Source organism: Aspergillus thermomutatus (genome assembly GCF_002237265.1).
Source record: "Aspergillus thermomutatus strain HMR AF 39 chromosome Unknown NODE_470, whole genome shotgun sequence".
Taxonomy (NCBI): domain Eukaryota; kingdom Fungi; phylum Ascomycota; class Eurotiomycetes; order Eurotiales; family Aspergillaceae; genus Aspergillus; species Aspergillus thermomutatus.
Window position 1 is genome coordinate 1 of NW_020798520.1, and position 9,948 is coordinate 9,948.

The 9,948-nt window shown below is 54.3% G+C and overlaps 3 protein-coding genes across 3 annotated transcripts; all 3 read left to right on the forward strand.

The window, feature by feature from the left end:
• Positions 1-792: 792 nt before the first annotated feature.
• On the forward strand, positions 793-3,400 carry CDV56_100262 (uncharacterized protein; the record flags this gene model as incomplete). The annotated part of the gene is made up of 4 exons (XM_026753881.1): positions 793-1,653; positions 1,714-2,239; positions 2,552-2,874; positions 2,924-3,400. The coding sequence occupies 4 exons, from the start codon at positions 793-795 to the stop codon at positions 3,398-3,400; spliced, it is 2,187 nt and encodes a 728-aa protein (XP_026609595.1).
• A 1,462-nt stretch (positions 3,401-4,862) lies between these two features.
• CDV56_100941 (uncharacterized protein) lies at positions 4,863-6,875 on the forward strand (the record flags this gene model as incomplete). The annotated part of the gene is made up of 5 exons (XM_026754560.1): positions 4,863-5,306; positions 5,457-5,833; positions 5,918-6,038; positions 6,093-6,550; positions 6,770-6,875. The coding sequence occupies 5 exons, from the start codon at positions 4,863-4,865 to the stop codon at positions 6,873-6,875; spliced, it is 1,506 nt and encodes a 501-aa protein (XP_026609596.1).
• Positions 6,876-6,998: 123 nt separating this feature from the next.
• On the forward strand, positions 6,999-9,098 carry CDV56_101272 (uncharacterized protein; the record flags this gene model as incomplete). Its single annotated transcript, XM_026754891.1, has 5 exons — positions 6,999-7,387; positions 7,439-7,706; positions 7,779-7,904; positions 7,950-8,071; positions 8,138-9,098. The coding sequence occupies 5 exons, from the start codon at positions 6,999-7,001 to the stop codon at positions 9,096-9,098; spliced, it is 1,866 nt and encodes a 621-aa protein (XP_026609597.1).
• Positions 9,099-9,948: the final 850 nt, after the last annotated feature.

Below are 9,948 nucleotides of genomic sequence, written 5' to 3' on the forward strand. Positions count from 1 at the left end.
AACAAAATCTGGGGGTTACAAGGATACATGTGTAGATTAGATAGGTCTATTTTCCTAGATTATCTTCTGTTCTGATTGGTTTACTAGTAATACTAGTGTGGTTACCTACATGATATCCATTGGATATTTATCAGATATCCATGGATATCCATCTGATATCTTGCAGATGTCATATGATTATCCATGGATAAATATCCACATATATCCACAAGCTCACCATGAAAGCAAGAGTTCTGTATATTCAAACCACATAATCAGGCTATCAAATAGATATATAAGTGTCACGGACTAGAAGCCGTTAGACCTAGTCCCTAGTCCTTGAACGGCCGCACTGCATCCGATTTTCTCCGCTCCTGATTGGCTGGTGCGGTTTGGTTTGGTTTTCCCTCACCGCCTACCTGACTTGTGTTCTGCCTACCTGCCTACCTGCCTACCTGCGTTCTGCCTTCCTGCTTTCCCATCTATAGTCCCTCGGCCGCTACTAGCTTAGTCTGTCTTTGTATGGATCACTTCATATAGATCAACCGCGAAGACATAATTGCTTCTTTTCCTCCTCTGTCACTACGTCACGTCGCGCTCACCTTAGTGCGTGTCATGTCGCGGTTGGTATTATGGTCTCCTGTTTGTTATCATGGTCTTATAATAACCTATCTTCTTCTTCTTCTTCTTCTTCTTCTTCTTCTTCTTCTTCTTCTTCTTCTTCTTCTTCTTCTTCTTCTTCTTCTTCTCATTCCCTAGATTGCCTATATTCCTTTCATTAATTCTGACCCTGAACCTAATCAAGGGGATAATATGGACCTCTTTATCTATAACCCGACCTATGAGGTCTGGATTTGCACGGCACGTCTGTGTCAGTATGCTGTCTCACCACAGACCCTTCTTACACACCTCCGTGTCCATCACCGCTCACACCTGACTGTGGCCACCCCAGCCCTGCATGAGGCAGTCTTGACAGAGATGCTGAAGCGCCCGTGGATTGATCCCACTAAGAGACCCTGTGTGATCCCGTCCCCAGGAGACCCACCGATCCCGGGCCTGCCGGTCTACCAGGGCCATGGCTGCCCCCATTGCTCCTACGTTGCTCGCACCACTGAGACTATTCAGAAGCATCACCGTGAGACCCATAGAGACCTGGAGCCTCCCTGCGGCCGTGGGCGGAAGCCACAGTGGCAGGCAAACGCCAGCTGCCGCCTCGCCAATCGCGTTGTCTCCTGCCAGCGCTTGTTCCCTAACAAGCACGGGAGTCAGTTCTTCGAGGTCACCTGTGCCGCCACGCCACCCAGCAAGCAGGCACCGCGAGCCAACGTCCCCATGACCTCCGCGGAGCGGATCCGCGCCTGCGTGGACCAGGCACTGCGGGAGGGGCAGGCCGCGGCAGAGATTGAGGATGGCCAGGTACCCGCAATAGATCCCCAACCTACAGCTGTGTCCCCCTGGCTCGAGCTGACCCGCTGGCCGGAGTACCTGCGTGGACAGGACCGGGCTGCAGTGGCATTGCTGGGATGCCTTCCTGATCCTGGCAGGGAGCTTGTTCTCCTGCAGTTCAGCGCCAGTATTAAATGGTTGATTAACCAGGCATACCAGGTGATCAAGGACGGCTGTCTGAATGAGTTCGACCAGATACAGATCAACACCTTCTTTCGCAAGCCCAGCGTGTGGAACCGGCCTATCCAGATCCATCTGCGGCCGGCTACCTACCATTGATACTCCCAGGTGTGGCAGCGACTGGTCTGCTTCACCTACCGCAGCACCCGGCCGGACCAACCCATCCGGTTGCGTCACCAGCTTAACACCGCCCAGCTAGCTGCCCTGGATCAGATGGAGGAGCATGCGCAGCAGCTGCTAGACCTGCAGGGCCAGGATCAGCCAGTACTACGAGGAAAGGTGCAAAAACAGCTGGACCAGGCCTGTCTAGCCCTCTCGATTGCCCTGCTGGATCATCCCCTGAAGGCAGACCTTTTCGACAGCACCCTGGTCGGCTTCCTGGCGGTCCTGGGGGTGGACCCCGCGCGCCAGACCTTCCGGGACCCGTATAGCTACACCAGCTACCTGTCCGGCCTGGTCAAGATGGCCCAGATGCTGGTGGCCCTGCAGGCCGTCCGCCTGGCCAAGACTGGCCAGGTTACCCACCCCGTGGACGCCCTGGACGAGATGCGCGAGCGCTTCTTGCTATACGGGGTGCGCGCCCCCTTTGGCTGGATCACCCGGCTATGCATGTACGGGAAGAAAATCCAGAACAGTACTACTAGCATGGGCTATATCTACTGGAGTGATGATGAGCAGACCCTGAGCTATAAGGACCTCTAGATGAGCATGCAGGGATTCCGCCAGTTTATTGCCAGCCAGGTTCAGCTGGCCTAGGCAGAGCTGGCACAGCTGTTCCTGCTGCATGACGAGGAGGTTCGGGAGGAGGTGGTCCTGTAACTGGCGCTGCATGAACTGCAGGATGACCCAACTAATAATCAGCGGGGGTGGAACTTCCTGCAGGACCCCCGAACACGCAAGGCCCTGCCCGTCTAGGGGGAACGCTGGCTGCTGGACCGGGTCTTAGGGGCAGATTGGCTGTGGGAGGAGTTTGTGGAGATCCACCAGATTAGGCAGTGGGATGAGGTCCTATGGCGGGAGGGGCCGGTGGCCCAGTACCTGCAGGAGGTGGACAGGTTCCTGCAGCGGCTGCTGCTGCTGGTGCATATCACTAGGGGCCAGCCTGGGCGGGCCACCGAGCTGCTGACCCTGACCCATAGCAATACCAAGCATGGCCGCCACCGGTGTATTTTTATCAAGCACGGCCTGGTTAGCACGGTGACTGCCTACCATAAGGGATATTCGATCAGTAACTCCACCAAGATCATCCACCGCTACCTACCCAAGGCCGTCAGCGAGCTGGTGGTCTACTACCTCTGTAATCCTGCCGTTCTGCCAGTCCCTCCAGCGGCTGGCCAGGGGTCAGCGCGGGACTGCGTCCCCCTACCTGTGGCCCGCGGGGGAGGGGACCTGGGGAAGTGACCGGCTGCGGAAGGTCCTTGAGCAGGAGGCTAAGACCCATCTACAGACCAAGCTTAATATCCTGTCTTACCGGCATGCAGCTATCGCGATCTCATGGGTGCACCTGAAGTGCGGCGGCTTTGAGCAGGACTATAGTGGCGCAGATAACGCGGCCTTTAACGAGCAGGCTAGCCATGGGTCCTGGATTGCGGGCATGGTATACGCGCGGGGGCTGCAGGAGGCACCAGGCCATGTGGAGGCACGGCGCCGCCAGTACCGGGCCATTAGCCGGGAGTGGCATGGGTTTCTGGGGTTCGAGACCTATCTAGGGCCTCGCAAGCGATCGTGGCAGGGGGATCTTGATACTGGCATGGCTAAACGGCCGTGTATCATGATAGACATGGACCAAGACTAGACTAGAGGCTTAATATTCTATCCCATAAGGGGCGGAGCCTTAAGGCCGACAATGGATGGAGCACCAGGCTGATTTCTTATTAGATTCAACATCTTTTTGTCCTAAATTAGTGTAACTACGGGAACAACATTCTCTTTACTAGTTAACTTAGTTATCATGGAGCATTAGTTCTTCCTAAAATTATCCCAGTTCCCAATTATTATATGCCGGATATGCCGCCATGGGGTCTGGCCTAGTGAGGTCAGTAGCCATCTACAGGGGAAGAATCATCATCTACCGCAGGCCACCGCGAAGCAGGTTCACGAGGCCATTCAGGGATGGGATGGCATTGAGCATGACCCACTGGCTATTCAATGGCCAGCTAGCCTAGCCCAATCAATCCCTGAGCTGGATGAGCACCTAGATGGGTTGTTATGCCAGCGTGCACCCCTACAATGCCACTATGTCACAAGATCAATCAAAACCATTAAGCGACATTGGCGTGAACATCATGGGTGGAAGGCCCCATATAAAGGGGGTTGACCTAATCACTATGAGCGGGAGTAGGCCTATCCAACAATGGATGGAGCACCATGGTCATGGTGGATTTAGGGTGTAGCTCCTGATTAGTTGGTAGAACCCCAAGTCCGGGCATGGTGGGTTCACAAACTAGGTGGCATGGTGGATTCAGCAATAATAGGCTGATGATGCTTAAATTTTTTCCTTGTATAGAGTAGCCATTTATCTCTTCACTAGCTAAAGTTAAGGTCTATTGATTCATTATTAAAGGTGTGGTGTGGTTATGAAATTACCTTGTTCTAACTAATTAATTTTATTGGGGTATTACCCGCACATACATTAGATTCAGGGGTAGAGGTATTCCCGTCTCTTATAATTCATTAATATTCATTCAATTCATTCAATTCATCCATATTCATTGATAATCATCATGGAAAATTAATTATTTCATCAGGTGCCGACCCTAGGCATACTGATTTGCTGTCAATGTAAGCATGGAGTGTGACCAGCAGAGGTGGAACAGCATCTAAAGAAGAAGCACCATCTGAAGCATGCAGTGGCTTACCAGATCACCCAGGCAATATCTCAATGGCATGATATTCAGCATGACAGTAGTGCGATCTGCATACCATATAAATTAGATCAGCCACTGCCTATATTACCATATCAATCAAATGGCTTACTCTGCCAGCGAGATCCACTATGCTTATTCATTGCCTCTACTATAAAATCCATGCGAAAGCACTGGCGAATAATTCACCAGTGGTCCCAACAGACCCACCATGGACGTGTGAGCCAGAATGCAAAGGCTGTGGGGGAGGCAGAGCTACAGCAATTGTTCCAATGCGTCTCATGGCAGCAGGTGTTTCCTACTGGATGAGGATCCCATTATATCCACATCCGCTATCCAGATGGTCACGAAACACCACCATCCAGTGACTAGGTTCAGGCCACAGTGGATGAGATGTTGCAGGCATGGGACCAGGCACAGGCGCAGACAAATGCCCATCGGACCGCCCAGGCCAGTGAGCTCACTGATGCCAACCCATGGCTGTGGATGACAGGATGGCCAGATTACTTGACGGGCATCACGGAGAAGGATATGCGTGACTGCGTGGCGGCGCCAGAGGAAGATGTCATGGACGCAACTGAACAGCGGGTGCAGCTGATCTGGAACACCATGGAACAGGTCGCGCAAAAGAGTCAACAGATAGTCCAGCAATGTGGCCAAGCCATCCGCATGAAAGCCGTTCGATCACAGAAAGGCCAGATGCCGTACCGGCCATTATTGGCATATATGGATGCCACCGCGATCAAGAGGCATGTACACCTATGGCAACAGATATTAGCATTTATCGCCCGGACACAGGCCCCACATGATTGGACGAGTCCAAAATATGGGATGACAGTGTGACAGCGCAGAAAATGGTGCAAGCTGTGGGAGCTTACTAGCCATCCCCCGCGCAGCAGCCCAGTGGAGGACCCCTAGATGGAGCCATGGATTATAGATGACAGGGAAAAGGCATGCTTGGAGTTTTACATTAAGTTACTAAACTAGCGCCATCACAGCCAGGAATATGAGAGTGCATTAGTCTGCGCCATGGCGGTGTTAGGCCAGGGGGAGACCGGCTGGCGCGACCCCGAGAGTTATCCCCTGATATTATCGCAGGTGATCAAGATTGCGCGGTTCATGGTGGTCCAGAAGGCATTATGGATGGATCCGAACCCGTCTGAGATCATTCAGATTTGGGGGAGGAAGGACGCCAGTGCAGAATGGGTGTTGTCCAGTGCTGATGACTCATTAGGAGAGATTAATGAGGGATATGATAGTAATTATGCCACCGCAGTGCAGTCATCACCCCCATCACCCATCCACAGTGATGATGCATTGCCCGCAGTGGATATGCACTGGCAGGGCCGTCAACTATTCCAGGAGTAGGTGATGTGGATGATGCACCAGTTCATGATCCGCAGTACCCATGGCCCCATGGAAACATTGCTGCATTAGCGCACATATAGGTTGAAGGTGCATTACAACACCACCGCCCCAGGGCATGTGATGTGGATGGGTGAGGACCAGTTATTATACCAACAGATGCAATTCACCATGGGTGATTTTCAGGGATTCATCCATGGTTTGGTGACTGCAACACGGGAAATATTATGCCAGTTATGCATGAAGGGCCATGACTAGATGCCCCCCATTCCATGGACAGCATTGTACGATGACCCGAGCCAGAGTCAGCGCAGATGGAATTTTTTGCAGGACGCACGGACCCAGTGGCCCGTAGATGGGCCCCGCTGGATGATCGACCGGGTACGGGCCGAGCCGACCGTGCAACGGGAGTTCATGCGGGGCGGTCGATTCCATTCCCCCGCAATCCGACAGTATTGGCAATGCGTGGCTCAATTCAAGGAGAAGTTAGCAGTTTTAGTCCACATCACCACAGGAGCGCCAGCGCGCGCCCCAGAGTTGTTAAGCATTCAACATAGCAACACCGCGAATAGCATGCGCCGGAATATATATATTGAAGAGGGCATGGTGACGTTTGTGACGGCATATCACAAGGGGTTCCACGCCAGCAATGATGTCAAGATTATCCATCGATATGTGCAGCGGGAGGTCGGGGAGTTGGTGGTGTGGTATATGTGGTTGGTGTTGCCGTTTGTAGAGCAGTTAGCTGCATGGGAGGCCACGCAGGCAGCGCAGGGAGCGGCATCACAGGCAGCGGCATCACCGACGAACCAGACGAACCAGACGAACCAGACGAACCAGACGAACCAGACGAACCAGACGAACCAGACGAACCAGACAAACCAGACAAACCAGAGCAACCAGACGAACCAGAGCAACCAGACATCCTAGAGTAGGACTGTCGCCCACACGGCATGGTTATGGGGCCCCGACCCCGGCACCGGCCGCGAATGGTCATCGGAGCGGTTCCAGGAGGGATTGAAACGGGAAACACGCACCTAATTAGGGACTGCCATCCACATTGCAGCAGATCAGGACATCGCCATTGGCATCAGCCGCTGGTTTTTACGTCCATCCACTACATTTCCAAATAATGTGCAAGAGGCCGACCACACACCAGCAGCCATGGATGCAGATGCTAAGGAGTTTATGGATGATGAGCAGTGGATCAGCCACATTGCTGACTTACAGGCCGCCCATTCATCACATGTCGCAGGCATGGTGTATGGTCGAAGTATCCATGAACAAGCTGGCAGCACCAACCACCGGCGGGAGATGTTCCGGTTATCCAGCACCGACTGGCATCAGTTTTTGGGGTTTGCATCCACAGCCACCACACCATCAATATTAGGCAAGCGTAAACGAGCGCCATGGGAGGATGAAGCGGAGGTCAGTCGCATCGAGCGCCGGCACCAGCTGGCCACCATGGATATGGAAGCAGCCGCGCAGCGAATGACTGGCCAGGCCACCATGCGGTTCTGGGGCGTGCAGGACCCGGCCATTCGGGCCATCCAGTAAGGGGAGAGCCCCATAGTGGCGGTGATGCCCACAGGCGGTGGCAAGAGCATGTTGTTCATGGTGCCAGCATTTGCCGCCCCCGGAGGCACCACCATCGTCGTGGTCCCACTGGTTGCATTACGGGCTGATATGCAGCGCCGGTGCCGGGAGCTAGGCATTTCATGTGTGCCATGGGAGAGCCGGCGGCCCCCAGATGCCGCATCAATCGTGTTGGTGACGCCCGAATCCGCGGTCAGCCCCGATTTCCAGACGTTTTTAAACCAGTTGCGGTGGATGCGGCGGTTAGACCGCATCATGATCGATGAATGCCATGTGGTGTTGAACGACTAGCGGGATTTTCGACCCCAGATGGCCTAGTTAGGGAAATTAGTGCAGGCACGTACCCAGATGGTATGGTTGACCGCCACGTTGCCCCCGAGCATGGAGGATGAGTTATGCCGGCGGATGAAGCATGATCGGACCGCTATGACCATTTACCGGGCCCAGACGAGCCGTCCGAACGTGGCATACCGGGTATGGCGCCCTGTGTTGATGGGGGTCGGCCAGGGTCCATACTAGTGGATTGAGAGTGAGGCTGTGGTGGCATTCATTCAGGACCGTATTCAACAGGTGGCCGGTGGCAAGGTGATCATATATGCGAATATCATTGGGCAGGTGACAGCCATGACGCGGGTATTGGGGTGCGAGGCGTATTATAGCGACCAGCTGGACAAGGCTGGGGTGTTAGACTGATTCATGGGAGGTAGTCCAGTCATCACAGCCATGAGCGCATTAGGGATGGGGGTTGACATCCCTAATATCCGCAGCATCATCCACATTGGCACACCGCGGACGTTATTAGATTATGCGCAAGAAAGTGGTCGAGCAGGACGGGATGGCCAGCGGAGCGAGGCGATCATTATTCAGCCGGCTGGGTGGGACGCGCCAGCGCCGTGGATGGAGGGGGTATTGCCAGAGGATCAGGAACGAGTCGCAGATTATATGGGGGTGGTGGAAGGGGTTGGGTGTCGCCGGGTGGTGTTAGATTGGTATTTGGACGGGGTGGTAGATGGGTACCAGCGTCAGCATTGCCAGGATCAGGATGGGGCCGAGCAGGCGTGTGACGGGTGTGACCCCGATTGGGAGGGGCGGGAGGTGGATCCACCCGGGGTCGGCCGCAGCCAGGTGCCGCGTGAGGCCGGCAGCATGATCCAGAGGGATGCAAGCCCAGAGGCCCCGTGCGAGGCAGGGAGGCAGCGACCCCAGGTTAGCCGCAGCCAGGTGCCGCGTGAGGGCGCCAGCGAGGCCCCGCGTGAGGCAGGGACGATGGCAGGGAGGGATGCACCCCTAGCGGCCCCGTGTGAAGCAGGCAGCATGATCCAGAGGGAGACACCCCCCAAGGCCCCGCGTGAGGCCCCAGCAGCATCAGCCAGTCCTACACCATCCCATGATTCATTTTGCAGCCAGCCATCCATTCCCATAGGCGTATGGCATGTCCAGCAGGCCCAGACCCAGCAGTGGGCCGCCATGGATATCCAGCAGCAGCAGCATCGGACCCAGCAGGGTTTAGATGAGGAGATGGCCCAGGCGGAATGCATGCAGTGGCAGGACCAATGTTATATATGCGCCATGCAGGGGTACGATAGTAGCCATGAGTTATATTCATGTCATCAGCCCCACAGCCAGGCTGCACAGGCATGGATGATTTACGTGCAGCAGCAGGTCTAATATGCCCTGTATAGCGCATGTTATTCGTGTGGCATGCCCTAATCTATATGCTGTGGGTGGGAGCTGGGCCATCCATGTGAATACCGCGGGTTTTTAATCCCCATGGTGGCCATGATGTTGTTCGGGCCATGGCAGGGCCAGATTGAGCCCATATGGCAGCGCCGGTTGCAGGGAATGGGGGTAGATGGGCAGGATGAGGCCCAGGTGGTCCAGTTTTTGGGGCAGGCCCACCCCAACCAGGAGGGGCACAGCCAGTTATTTGTATCATTTTGTTGGTTATGGTGGTTATGCCAGGAGATTGAGGATCAATAGGATGGATATATATATGTGTTTGGTAGATGTATATCAGCGTAAGCAGTGGTTTCGTATCCATGCATATATATATTTGCCAGATGAATTATGAGGGGGAAATATAATATTAAGCCAGGTAAGTAGTAAGCCACCATGTAAGGTAGGCCAAGAGGTAGGCAAATACGTAGGGACCAAGGTAGGGAGTAAAGCCAGTAGAGAGGTAGCAAGAGAGGTAGTAAGAGAGGTAGCAAGAGAGGTAGCAAGAGAGGTAGCAAGAGAGGTAGCAAGAGAGGTAGCAAGAGAGGTAGCAAGAGAGGTAGCAAGAGAGGTAGCAAGAGAGGTAGCAAGAGAGGTAGCAAGAGAGGTAGCAAGAGAGGAGAGAGGTACTGCAGGAGGTAGGTAGTATGGTAGGGAGTGAGGAACCGCAGATAGTAGGGAGAGAGGCGCCGTGCAAGGTAGAAAGCATGGTATGGTAGGAGGCACCGCATGAGGTAGGCACCATGGTAGGTAGAGAGGCAGGCAGCATAGTAGGGAGCAAGGCCAGCAGAAAGGTAGGGCA